Genomic DNA, 14575 nt, shown 5'->3' with positions numbered 1-14575 from the left:
CCAGAACCAATCAAAAATGCTGTCTTGGGGAGATTTGTTATAAACCTGAGCCATCTGATGAGCCACAGTGATCTTTCAGGCATTTCTGGCTCACTGAGTAGCAACACAAAATATTTGCTAGTAACTTTCAAAACTGTTCTGTCTTAAAACATTGCAGGATTACATATAATCTCACAGTACGGAACGAAGCTATTCAGCTAAGATAAAGGCAAAATACTGCGGATGCTGAAAACCTGCAACAAAAACAAAAGATGCTGGAAAAACCCAGCAGGTCTGACAGCATATGTGGAGAGAAACTACAGAGCTAACGTTTCACGTCCTGTATTACTCTTCTTCAGAACTAAAGGGAAGTAGAAATGTGGTGAAATATATACTGTTTTAAGGGGGGTGGAGCAGATGAAGCTGGATAGAAGGCCAGCGATAGGTGCAGGCAAAGAAGAGATTGCAAAGTATGAATTTAAAAAATAATAATAATGAAAATAGGTGGGAAAAAAATGTTTTTAAAAAAATGAATATAGAAAAAAGGGGGCGGGGATGGAAAGAGTGAGTTCATGGTCTGAAGTTGTTGAACTTAATGTTAAGTCCGGAAGGCTGTAAAGTGCCTAATCGGAAGATGAGGTGCTGCTCCTCCAGTTTGCGTTGAGCTTCACTGGAACATTGCAGCAGGCCAAGGACGGACATGTGGGCATGAGAGCCCACTTTACAGCCTTCCGGATTTAACATTGAGTTCAACAACTTCAGGCCATGAACTCTCTCTCCATCCCCACGCCCTTTTTGATCCCCTTTTTTCTATATTCATTTTTATTTTTTAACTTTTTTTTTCCCACTTATTTTCATTATTTTTAATTTATTTCCATTTTTATTCATTGTTTTATCCCCAGCTTTTAGCCTATTTTCGATCTTTTTTTTTCCCCACCACTGTCCCCTCCCTCCACTAGGGCCATCTGTTATTTTCCAGAGCGCTTACCCTGGTCCAGCCACTATCACATTTTGCTTTCCACTCTTAATGTCACCATTAGCACCTCCTTTAGCCAGTACCACCGCTATTAACAACCCTTTGACCTTTTTGTTTATGACATCTTTTGCAATCTCTCCTTTGCCTCCACTAAGCTGGCCTTCTATCCAGCTTCACCTGTTCCATCCCCCCCTTAAACAGTATATATTTCACCACATTTCTACTTCCCTTTAGCTCTGACGAAGATCACACGGACTCGAAACGTTAGCTCTGTCTTTCTCTCCACAGATGCTGTCAGACCTGCTGCTGAGGCTATTCAGCTGATGCTGCCTGTATTGACTCTTGAAAGAGCTATCCAATTAGTCCCATTCCCTCTGCCCTTTCCCATAACACTGTAAATTTTTCCTCTAAGTATATTTCCAATTCCCTTTTGAAAGTTACAATTCTTCTTCTCTTCCAGGTTACTTTCTCATCAAGCAGAACCAGAAGAGGTGTTTGACTTGAATTTTGCAATAGCTGAAATAGAGGTGTTTAGATTTTTTTTTTCAAAAGTTTTTCCTAAATCTGCTAATATTTATGTAAAAGTTCTGGACACTGAGTGCTTTAGGCTTGTGGGTATAAAGGCTACCATCAGAAAATTCTGATATATAAATAGACGCTTCAGCTGGTGTTACCGACCCTCTAGGATTGATCTGGAGTCTCTGGGAGTCAAAAAGATTAATCTCCAGGACACTGCTGTGAGCAAAACCCAAGGAGAGTAATCACAGGGACATTGAAATAACTTCCATTTCTTTTGATGGTTACAAAATTATTGGTAGATGAGGGAAGAAAAAAGCTATTGGGCTGTTGGGGGAGTTGGAGGTGAGAGGTCATGTGATGAGCCCTCTAATAACATGTCCACCGAGAGCTGGCAACCCTAGTTTGGAACCGCCTTGACTGTCCTTCAGGCATTCTCTTCTTCAAAAGTGTGTGCTGGCAAGCAGCAGCAAGTTTTCTATAGAAGGGGCTATTTTATTTCCGTCTGTTTCATCAAAGATCTGACCTAGACTTCACCTGCAACCCACCCTTGTTTGCCTGCTGCCCCTTTTCAAAGTTAACCAGTATTCCCCCTCTCACCTGAGGACCTTTTTTTTTTATTTCAGGTGCATTACTGTTCACAGAATGAGAAAAATGATCTTGTCAATTTTTTGAAAAATAATCTTTAGTACTTGTTTCTGTCGTAGAAATTTGCTTGCAATAAGAATTATTTCCCACTAAACGATTGAAAGGGAAAAGTAAAGCTCGTAATGCAAGCGGGTTTTACACACTCTAAAGGCCAGTCATGTGAGAGAAAACGTCTTGTGTAGGACCAGTCAACCAGGCAGACCTCCAAAACCGTGCAGCTTTGAATTCTGGTTCCAAACTCTATTTGATCCTGATTTGCGAATCAAGGCGCGCATGCTTGGATCAGGGAACCTTTGTAATCATGACACAGGTTGAGTGACATCAACAGTGCATCTCAATGGGCTTTAAAATGGTAGTTCAATAATTGTTATGCTTATAATTTTGTTTGTATGCCAGCAGGTATCCATTAGTGTTGCTCACGTTAAGTCTGAGGATGTGATGCTTTATAACAGATCACAGGATGTTACAATGCACTGGCCACTTAGCCCATTAAATCTGCATTAATGATTTCCACTGTTTAAACTTCCTAGTCCAATTTCACACTCCTTGCTTCCCATAACTTTTCAATGGTCAGTTTAGACTCACCCAGATTTGCAGTTTTCTTTTGTCTGCCTTTGCTGATTTCTTTCTCATCTTGTGCAGTTTAACCTATTTCAATCTTCCTACCTCTTTGTTTTCTGGGTCTAAATCTTACTTTCCCTTTCAGTCTACTCTTATTTCTTGCTTGTGCCATTTTAGTTGAAATCTTCCCTCTCAACTCCTAAATAACATCTTCACAAGAATAAAGGTTCCAGTTCTATTCAAGTGTAGGCTATTCTGTTGATACAGCTCATTATTGCTTCAGGAACCTGAACCCTTGCCCCATATATATGATAGCTCTAGCTGTGTATTTACTTCCCAAAACTGGCTGTTCTTGCCTGGGCTGGCGATGAATTGGCTAGCAATCTTTTGAATATTGCTGCTGTTTTCCTTCGGAGTCTTTCCCCTAACCCCTTGTTCTTTTTGCAGGACCTGAATCCTACTTTTCCCTTGTCATCACTTCAATCACAAACAGTGTTTCCTGGCTGATTCCTCCTCCCTTTTCAGGCTTCCTTACCTACTCTTTAGTCTTTACCTGAGAGGCATCACACCATCTGGGACTTCCTTTTATACATTACACAATTGACTGTCTGCTCCTCTGACTATTATGGCTCCTACTACTACAAACTTTCCGTTTGACCACCTACTATGGAGTTACTGTTTGTCTGTATGATGGGCGCTGTTCATCTATCCGCCCCATGGGAGTTTCCTGCATTATTTCTAATTTCATACTAATGCTGCAGGAATCTAAACCCCTCCCATACCAGGCCTCTGTATTTACACATTAAGCATTACCGAAGCAGCCAGCTTAAAGACCTACCATTGATGAGTAATCCTGAGGTTACCACCTTTTTTGAGGTTCTGCTACTTTCTACTCAACTCACCCTCCTTTGCTTCTCTATTCCTCCCTAGCCGTGGGATGATGACCTGCTGCTGTGCTGTTCTGGGAAGTCTTCCTCATTCTGTTTGCAGTTACTTTGTAAACTCAGTAATTCTTGAGTTCATCTGGAAACACTTACTTATTTCAGCTGTGGTGCTTTAAACTTGATTTCTGGGCTTTACACTTGTTAAAAGGGGCAGTGAAGATATGGAGCGAAGAGAAACTGATCTCTGAAAAACAGGTGTGGGGATCGCATTGCGTGATTAACCCGCAACTATTCATTGCACTGCAGGCAGAATGGTAAATTCATACTGTTTGCTGCTTCCCGCAATCGCTGGATGCAGTCAGCATTACCTGCGCTGTTCATTGGCTCCAAGCACCAGCAAGGGTCCCGATTAGTGTGAGCAGCCAGCACTACTTAAAGACTGCACAAACAACTCCCATCAAAGGTCTGGGTGCTGCAGTTGAAGCACAGACTGCTGCCTTCATGGTTCAGATTATCACTGTTCAGAAGAACTTCCAGACCATTACAGCAGTCTGTTAATCTCCTCTTCAGCAGGGTACTAGGATTGCTGAGGTGCTGCCTGAGGAGAGTGACAGTGGCTCTGTAGAGCATGAGCCTGCTGCCCCCTCTCAGGATGGCAGAATTCCAAGTCCCATTCCTGCCACTCTGCCAGTGCCCATCAGCCAGCCTACCCAGACAGCTGCAGCCCAGTCCAAAATGAAGCAGTTTGAAGCCTGGCCTTCTCAGCTGAGATCGATGGAGGTCGCCCTCAAAGGCCAAATGTAGCCTCCTGAGTTGGATGTCAGGAGCCTTCCATCACCATGCTTTAACCACTAGGGAAGCAACACCAGGAGAGGCGAAGGCATACAGGACCTGCACTAAGGGAATGCACATGGATGATATTTTTTTGCATTACGTTAGTCGAATTTATAAAATTGGAATTTAATGTGTGTTTTCTGTTGGTTTTTATTTTTATGTTGTTTGAAAGAGGGTGATATGATGTGATGGTCAGTGATCAAAGAAAGGCATGGAATATGGGACTGCTGGTAACGCACATGTGGTTCAGGTTCCTGATATCACTCAGTTATTTCATCACATAGAGTCTGGGTAGAAAGGGGTTGTCTGCATTGTAGCCACTCTTCCTGTTCCCCCTGCTTCTCAGCTTCTTGCCTGATAGTTGGTGTAAGGTGCTTCCCTCATAATGGTTAGGTTGTACAACTTGCAGCTTATCACTTCAAATCTTGACACTGTACCTGCTCAGCATAAAACACAGGGCTTCTTTGGAGGCATCCAGGCAATTGGGTCGTTACTTAAGGGCACCAATGGGATGCTCTGTGTTGTTCCTTGTGGCAGCTTGGCTTCCATTTTAGGTCTGCTGTGCAAATGTGCATGGGTTCTGAACAGGAGTCGTGAGCCATGTCATGAGTGGCTAACCCTCATCACCGAGTACCAAACCTTTGGGCAAACTGTAGCTGGCGCAAAGATTTTCCACAATATGCAAGAATCCTGACTGTCAAGATGACAGATATTCACCTGCATGATGAGCTGCTTTTGGCTGAACTCCAGCTATGCATTGAGGGATTGGAATCCCTCTTGGTTCATGAAAATGACCGAATTCATGTGAGGCACAAGCAAGCCAATGTGTGTGCAGTTAATTGCACCCTGCACAGAGGGGAAGCCTGCATTACACTCAAACCTGCGTGCTGAACCTGTTTGGTCCTACTGCCAGTGCCCATCAGCCAGCCTACCCAGACAGCTGCAGCCCAGTCCAAAATGAAGTAGTTTGAAGCCTGGCCTTCTCAGCTGAGATCGATGGAGGTTGCCCTCAAAGGCCAAATGTAGCCTCCTGAGTTGGATGTCAGGAGCCTTCCATCACCCATGCTTTAACCACTAGGGAAGCACAGGAATGGGATGAAGCTACGAGTATCACTCATTAATTATTTCATTAACTTAATATAGAGAGCCTCAGTGATCTCCCTTATGCAGCAGTGTACTGGAAACTAAGATGTTGCTAGTGTCTCTTATAGCAACGTGAAAGGAGCCAGACTCCTGAAAGAGCTGTAGTCACCTTGTAGGTAAAGCTGCCCTTGCCCTGTTTTGACATTGCAGTTGTGGTTGCAACAATTGGTGTGTTTAAGCCATGCCATCTTTAGTGAAGCAATGATGTCTCAAGCATTGTTCTCGCTAAAGTTGAGGTAAGGTAACTGTTTCTTAACGGGCCTGGCCTCCTGCTAAGAATTTTTCTTCTCCACTCCCCTCCCCAATTTCCAGCAGCTTATCCTACTCAGCTTTGTTCACTCTCCCTGTCATGTTCCAGTCCAAGAGGAAGACCTACTTGGCCATCCCTGTCTGGAAACATTTCGTTTCAAGACAAGCTTTTAAATGAACAAAAAAGTACTTTAGCACCAGCCAGACCACTGCTTGTAAATTATTGAAAGTTTATCAAGTATGGAAAATCTCAATGTATACAATTGCATCAGCAGCCAGAATAAATAACCCAGCAACTAAAGTAAGTAGTTCATGACCCTCATAGCAGTGCTGGTCAGGGGGCAATGCTGCTTCATTTCACCTGATGTCATGTACGGTTGAGGTTAAGGTAGGGCTCAAGTTAGGGCATGGTGCTCATAAATGGCAGTGTTAGTGTGAGTTATTGTTGCTCTGCAAGCCGCCAGCAGTCATTATGTGCTCACGAGTAAACCTCCTTTACCAAGATGGTGTCCAGTAGGCTTGGAGCCCTGTCTCCTCTTGGGCTGCAACTGAGCCCAGTTTCTCCCCCCAAACTCTTCCAGCCACCTGCTTGTGGACTGAAGCTTATTCAAGCCCCATCTGATCATTCTGATTTATTTTCCTTGGTGGGATAATGACTAGCTTTTCAATTTCCATCACTTTGGTTTTCCTTGTATTTTTTATTCTTTCATGGGATGTGTGCATTACTGGCAAGATTTGTTGCCCACCCATAATTGCCTTTGAACTGGCTTGCTATGCAATTTCAGAGAGCCGTAAAGAGCAACCACATGGCTGTGCATCTGGAGTCACATGTAGGCCAGACCAGGTCAGGATGGCAGATTTCCTTCCCTAAAGGACATTAGTGAACCAGATCAGCTTTTAAAACAATTGATGATCGATGATGGTTTCATGGTCACCATTACTAAGACTAGCTTTATGTTCCAGATTTATTAATTGAATTTAAATTCTACCAGCTATCGTGGTGGGAGTTGAACCCATATCCCCAGAGCATTAGCCTGGGCTACTGGTATAGTGACATGACACCAAGGCTTCCCCCTCTTTCCCCCCCACCACTGTGGCAACGCAAGTCAGCCAGTCAGTTCAGGTTTTGTGCCCACTCCCCCCCCTCCCCCATCAGAACTGTTCACTGCACAATGACCTCACTACTGGCTAATTAATCTGCTCCCCCTCCACCCCCGCCAAGAAGCTTTACTCCGAACGATCTAACTCAATGCTGGCTAAGCATCTTAAGAACATAGGAATGCTTTAAAGCACTTAAACTGGTTATTATACTGTACAAATGCCTGGTATTAACTGGTTAGGTGCCTAAGAAAACTTTTTTTTAAAAAAACACTTCTTAAGCTGAAAGAGGTGCTTACTTTTCTCTTTAACTCATCTTTACAGTTGGCAATTATATGATAATCGGTCGTAACGTTTTGAAAAGTAAACTGCCGGTGAAACCGGCTCAAGTTGCCTTAGCGGCAGGAAGCAGCAGCGGCAAAGGTAGGAAAGGAGTATTAATTACGAGTGCCTGCTGCATTTAATTTATTAATGTATTGCTGTCCCTGCTGCTGTCTGAATATTAACTTACTAGCACTCCATTAGTTTGATTAGTTGCTGTGCCAGCTCCTCCTATTAATCTATTAATATGCTTGCCCATTGCCCTTGATGTGCTGGGGGTATCACTGAATACTTAATTTACTACTCTATTTGGTAATTAACTGGCTGCTGTGCCTGCTGCTCAATTGATTTATTGGTTTCAGTGCCCTCTGGTCTTAAGAATTTATTAATTCATTCTTGCCTGCCTTCGCCCACTTAATTTGTTAGTGCCTGGAGCTGTATTAATGTTCATTCGCTGCTGTCTGCTTAGCTGTGTGGCGCTGCTAATTGGTTTGTTTTTTGTTGTTGGCCAGTTGTCAACTGTGTCAGTTCCCTTGCTTTCTGTGCTTCGGGTCCCCTGCTACGATTTGCATTGTGGCAAAAGAAAAAGAGAGAATGTTGTTCTAATTTAAGTTCTCCAGTTTGCTTTATTTTATTCTCAAACTTACACGCTATTAAGGTAACCCCTTGTGCATTATTAGGGTGATCTGGCATCACATCCTTTGGGAAAATTGAGATGAAGCTTTCCAACATTGACTCCAACATAGAAATATATGGTATCTAGCTTCTCAAATGATGTGCACAAGTCCTGTATCAATTTATCATTCTTTCACTGATCCTTTCATTTCTCAGCACTTTAAGAGCTGGATTAGCCTGACCTATCAGTTGCAAGTTCTACAGCAGTTCTTTCCAATTTAAACACCCTGAAACGCCTGTTGCGGCAGCTACCTACACAACTCTTGCTTCATTTAATGGGATAAAAGCAAAATACTGTGGGTGTTGGAGATCTGAAATAAAAAACAAAGTGCTGGAAAAACACAGCAGGTCTGGCAGCACCTGTGGAGAGAGAAACAGCATTAACGTTTTGAGTCAAATATGACTCTTTGGAACCGACCGAGGTCACCCTCTTGTGTATTCAGTATTCAATTTGGAAGAGCTTCCAGTCATCCACATAACTGGACAGTCACATAGAACTGTTTGTTTGAATTACGTATATTTTAGGGCATAGAAACAGTCTATTTGACCTAACCAGTTCATTCGTGTTCATTCTTCACTTGAGCCTCCTTCCATCTTTCCTCATCTAAATCTGTCATTGTAACCCTCTTTCCCTTCTCCTGTTGTTGCCTAGCTTTCCCTTAAATGTATCTATACTATTCACTTCAACTACTCCCTGTGGTAGTGAGTTCCATACTTTCGCCACTCTTTGGGTAAAGAAGTTTCTTGGAATTCCCTATTGGATTTCTTGGTGACGCTTATATTGATCGCTTCTAGTTATGCTCTTCCTCACAAAAGGAAGCATTCTGTCTGTATCCACTCTATCAAAACCTTTCATAATTTTAAATACCTCTTAGGTAATCCATTAACCTTCTTATTTCAAGAGAAAAGAGACAATCCTTTCCTGATATGTATGCCCACACATTTCTGATATCATCCTTATAAATTTTCTCTGTACCCTCTCCACTGCCTCTATCCTTTTTATGATGTGACCAGAACTGCATGCAGCCCTCTAGGTGTGGTCTAACCAAGGTTCAATACAGGTTTGCCATATCTTGCCTATTTTTCAATTCTGTTCCTCTAGAAATAAAGCCAAATGCCTGGTTTGCTTTTTTTTTCTTAACGACCTTGCTTACCTGTGGTGCAGCTTTTAATGATTGATATATTTGTAGTCCGAGATCCCTTTGTTCCTCTACCCCGCCTAGACTTGCACCTTCCAAGTAATAAGTGATATTCTTCCTATCAAAATGTGCTACCTCACATTTATCTGTGTTGAACTTGTTTGCCAATTATTTGTGCATTCTGCAATTTTACTAATGTCCTCCTGTAATTTGTTGCAGTCCTCCTCAGTATTGGCTGTCATCTCAATTTGGTGTCACCTGCAAATTTCAAATTGTGTTTTTGGTTCTAAAGCCCAGATTGTTAATGTAAATTGCGAACAGCAGGGTCCCAGTGTGATCCGTGTGGAACACTACTTCCTACCTTCTGTCACACCGAATAACTACCCATTACTCTCGCTCTGCTTTCTGTCTTGGACCCAACTGGCAATCCATTCTGCCACTTATCCTGACTCTACATTCTCTGCCCTTATTCATTAGTCTATTATGGGGCACCTTACTGAAGGCCTTTTGAAAATCCAGATAAATTACATCATCTGCATTACTATTGTCTACTCTCAAAAAAAAAAATCAACAAGGCTGATCAAGCAAGATTTTTCCCTTTTGAAGCCCATGCTGACTATTCATTATCTGTTTCATCTTTAGATGTTCTTCTAATCTCCCCTTTTAATAGGGATTGCATGTTTTTCTATCACTGATGTTAAGCCAACTGGCCTATAATAGAGTCATAGAGGTCTACAGCACAGTAAAAGGCCCTTCGGCCCATCGAGTCTGCGCCGGTCAAACAAGTACCTAACTATTCTGATCCCATTTTCCAGCACTAGGTCCATAGCCTTGTATGCCTTGGCATTGCAAGTGCATATCCAAATACTTCTTAAGTGTTTTGAGGGTTTCTGCCTCTACCATCCTTTTTCAGGCAGTGAGTTCCAGATTCCCACCATCCTCTGGGTGAAAAAACTCTTCCTCACTTCCCCTCTAAACCTCCTGCCCCTTACCTTAAATCTATGCCCCCTGGTTATTGAACCCTCCACCAAGGGAAATAGTTCCTTCCTGTCTACCCTATCTATGCCCCTCATAATTTTATACACCTCAATCATGTCCCTCCTCAATCTCATTTGCTCCAGGGAAAATAACCCCAGTCTATCCAATCTCTCCTCATAGCTAAAACTCTTTGGCCCAGGCAACATCCTGGTAAATCTCCTCTGCACTCTCTCGCTAGTGCAATCACATCCTTCCTATAGTGTGGATTCCAGAACTGCACGCAATACTCTAGCTGTGGCCTAACCAGCGTTTTATACAGTTCCATCCCCTGACATGGTTCTGTTCCCCTTATATATAGGAATTAGCTATCCACTAGTCCTCTGGCATTGCCCCCTTTTTTTAAAAGAATTATTAAATGTGCATATAATTCCTCTGCTATCTCTTCTGTAAAGTCTGTAAACTTAGGACAAAGCCTCAACATTTGTATAATTTTAGATTGGAGCAGGATTCCATTTGTAAGTTCTTTTTAAAGAAAATATATCATTCTACATTGTGCTTGGATTAGACAACCACAGCAACTTCCTTTATTCCATAACACTTAAAATATATCATGATGGTAATGCATTCACAATTGCACTGCACAATCCACTCTCCTTATCAAACGTTATGTGCAAGTGTGAACAGTATAATTTCAACTTGAGATGAAAATGTCACTAGGATAGCACTCTGTAATGGCAACGCCACTTGAATTATTCAACCACTGTAAATCAATGAAACCTGTGATATAATGTACATTACATAACATTAAGAAGTGTACCCTCAAACTCGCTGTAAGCAACACTGAGAAATCTGCTAAAATACGGATGTACGTTTTTACCCCAAATCAGGCTATCCAAAAACCAGATGTTTTTCTCTCCGCCCACAGAACACGGTGAATGGAGAAAAAAAAATTGAATAATTGAAAACTCTTTGAAATACAGTGTGTGGTTATATGGGTGCTTACATTAATCACATCCTTGAAATCATTGTAGCCACTGAACAATATTTTTGGCATAATCAGCCTGAAGCTTGGATATTAAATGCAGGGATTAAATACGAGGAACTGTCCTCGCTGAGAATATATCACGGGTTAATACAGGTGTCCTGGAGGGATTACCGACCTTGGAAACAAAAAGTGGAACAACCTCAGGCCAGTTCAGAGACTTGAAAATAACATGTTTACCTTTGCCGCCTGCCTGCTCTCATGTGATCCAGTGGGTAATCTAAAATCCGGCATGGTCTCGGTCCTGAGGGTACCGGATTTTGGACGTCAGACCTGTATAATGGTTTTGAACAGCATTTGTGATACTTGGTGCCTTTTCTGTAACGAGTGAAGTAATGATAAATGGATCCCAAGCCAGATGAAAGTATGAAACTAGACACACACCCTTTTCTTCATAGTTGGTTTACTTGCAGAATGCAGCATTACTTATATCTGCCTCCTACCTGGGCAAATTAACACATTAAATGAAAGTGATAGCCTCATGAAGGGGCGCTGTATCAAAAAACAAAATCTTAAAGCTAATGTACTATTCAAATTAAAATGTTGTTCTGGGGGCTGGTGAAGGGCACCAGCTCCCCTGTGGTGCCCACCAGTCACGGAAGCCCAGCAGTTTGAGTGCTCTAAATACTTAATTTTAAAAATGCCCTCCACCTGTGTATTTTAACATTATAATTTACATACCATTAACACTAATACCTACTTCTGTTACTTGTAATGGACAAGGCTGTTCAATCCCCCCTGCCACCAGTGCTGCTGTGACGCATGCTGCCCAGCTTTGCCTACTATACAAATATTGCATTTTACAGCACCAAAGGAGACCTGTACAGCCCATTCTGCCAGCTCTCATTTCCCCTTGTCTGCTCATTCCTGTTGTCATTTCGGTAAAATCTCTCTCCCATCTTCTCCATGCTCTACGGGTTTTCCCTAAATTAAAGATGCCCAAAACTGGAGGCCGTTGTATAAACTTGCAGCCTGACTGGAGATACCATTTTGAAACAATGAACAACTATGTAAACAGTTTATAAATCTTGCAGAACAGCGTTTACTGTTTTGAACTGAAAATTCTCCTCATACATTTTTCTTTGTTTAATAATTATAACTGGGAACACTGGTTTGGAAGTCTTAGATTTAGCAGTACGAATCATTTTGAATAGATTTCTGTCAGGTTAAGGATTTGTATGTTTCAGATTCTGTTATTTGCTTTCCTGATGCTGCTGAATCCTTGTGACTTTGCACCATTCCAGTGCTGGTTCAGTCTGGGCTGTGGTTCCACCTCCGCAATCAAGTACGGTGCCTAAATGTGTACCTAGACCATGACAGGCTGTTCAGCTATTCCCCTTTTCTTCTCTGGTGGTGTCAGCCTTAGCTCAGTGGGTAGCCCTCTTGCCTTTGAGTCAGAAGGACTGTGAGCTTGAGCCCCACTCCAGAAAATTGACCACAGAACCTATACTGACATTTCAGTGCAGTACTGAGGGAGTGCTGCACTGTCAGAGGTGCCATCTTTCATCTTGATACATTAAACCGAGGCTCTGTCTGCCTTCCTTTGGGTGTAGAAGACCCAGTACCAGGAAGAGCAGGGCAGTTCTTCCCAGCGACCGGGTCAATATTTATCCCTCAGCCACCATCACCAAAAAAACCAAATTACCTAGTCATTATCAGATTGCTGTTTGTTGGGTATTGCTGTGCTCAAATTAGCTGCTACTTTACCAACATTACAACAACAATAGTTACATTTCAAAAGCACTTCATAAAGCTCTTTGGAATGTCCTGATGTCATGAAAGATAATACATGATGCGAGTCTTTCCTTCTTAACAGAAGCCCACTGTAATATCACCCCAGCTCAAACCATCCCATTCAGCGCAGCTCATCCTGGCCTACCCCATGTACGTTTGTGTCTAAGGTAAGGGAAGGATGTCTGATCATTCTGGTTTTTGATCTTTGCTTTGCAGCAATATAAAGAAAAAGAAGAATGGAGCAAGATGGGAACTTTCTTTCAGAGTTTACACTGGAATTTTGATACTAAGAGCGAACTCCACAGAATTGCCACATGCATTGCTGTTACTCTTGTTAAAAGCAAGGATAATGGAGCTGCCGTTCCCTTCTGCGAATTTGCAAAAGCAGGTATGGTTCATTTGATAAATGTTAGCACAAAGGTGTCGGATGCTCTTAGTTACTGGTTTAAAGATGGTTCCATTCTGGTGACTACCAAAGCAATTACACTGCAGTTTTTAACTAGTTCAGTGTATGAGAGATTTTACTGTAGTTTTCAAGTGACAAAGATATTGCAAAATCGACTGTCTTTAATTGGATTTTTATTCATTTGTGCCAGATGATTCCAGATCCCTTGTGGTTGTTGCACGTGAGAGCTGCATCATTCATTGATTTTGCTGAATGCAGCAATTCCTCGTAGAGGTACAGCTCCCTGGCACACTCTGGTCATTTGCCACAAGTGGCATTCCTCATGCCTTCAGCATAAGTGTACTTTTCAATGAGAGGCTGTTCTCAACCAAGCCTGATCATGTCCTCAGCTAATGCCCACTAACGCTCAGATGTGACTGATAGACACTGATTAAAAAGCGACAACCCTGGCTAGTTGTTCTTCACTTGGGGATACTGACATCACGTGTAATGCCACTACTGCAGTGCAGTTTAGAATTTTTGCATGGTGCTCCCATTCTTACCCTGTGTGCCTCTCCATGACCATTCTCTCTTTTCCATTTGTCTCTGGGCCTCCTATATATTTTCCCCTATGTTTGCCACTCTCTTTCTCTCCTTACGTCACTTGATGCATTGCACTCATCTTTGTTTCCACCATTTCATTCTGTCCATTTATGCCCCTGCATTTCAGCTTTGTGTGTCCTTGTGTCTGGTATCAGGGAAAGTCATAGGGAACATTAATTGAGTGGAGCCAGGGAGGGTGTTAAATTGGGAAAGGAAGTGTCACAAAGGATTGGGCTGAGGAACACCAGCTATGAAAAGTATTCTGGCCGTTAATGGGCTCTAGGGCTAAGGGAATGGCTGTGGTTTGGGGCAAGGAACTGAATTATGCTTGGCTGAGATGATTCTGGATACAGCAGAAACTACAAAGCAGATTGATGGTGTAGAAGTAGGATTGGCTCACTGGCCCCCTATTGACTTTAATAAAGGCCTTTAATTTAGATTACCTTTTTTACTTGAGGTGGATAGCACTTTCCAGACAGTGTTTATATCCTGCACCTTGGCACATCTAAGGTCAAGTATGTCAGGTGGGACTGGAGTTACAGGTCTCCCAGACCCAGGTAGGAGTGGAAAGTTCCTCCTATCCTTTAAGGATAGTTGGGGTTCCATGACAATCTGGCAGATTTCATGGTCTTTTTCGGATGTTGCCTCACCACAAATGACTTGATTTATTGAATTCCGTTTCAGAACTTGTCTTGTTGGGATTTGCACTCCCAACCTCTGGATTACTAGTCTGGTACCTTAACTGCAAAGCTACCCATAGCCATTCGCTGACTAAAGGTGTCAAATAATAGTCTTTCTCAATGTCATAGG

The 14575-nt window shown here is 42.4% G+C and overlaps 1 protein-coding gene across 1 annotated transcript in view; it reads left to right on the top strand.

Annotated features, from left to right (window-relative positions):
- topaz1 (testis and ovary specific TOPAZ 1) overlaps nucleotides 1-14575 on the top strand; it is a 60627-nt gene that overhangs the window by 30863 nt on the left and 15189 nt on the right. The window contains exons 14-15 of the mRNA XM_078539761.1: nucleotides 1416-1482; nucleotides 12994-13165. Of these exons, the coding sequence (XP_078395887.1) occupies nucleotides 1416-1482; nucleotides 12994-13165 (239 nt within the window). The remainder of the gene's footprint in view (nucleotides 1-1415; nucleotides 1483-12993; nucleotides 13166-14575) is intronic.

Source organism: Cetorhinus maximus, chromosome 4, assembly GCF_964194155.1.
Source record: "Cetorhinus maximus chromosome 4, sCetMax3.hap1.1, whole genome shotgun sequence".
NCBI classification, from domain to species: Eukaryota; Metazoa; Chordata; class Chondrichthyes; order Lamniformes; family Cetorhinidae; genus Cetorhinus; species Cetorhinus maximus.
Note: the sequence above shows the minus strand (reverse complement) of the source record. Positions and strands in the feature narration are given on the sequence as shown.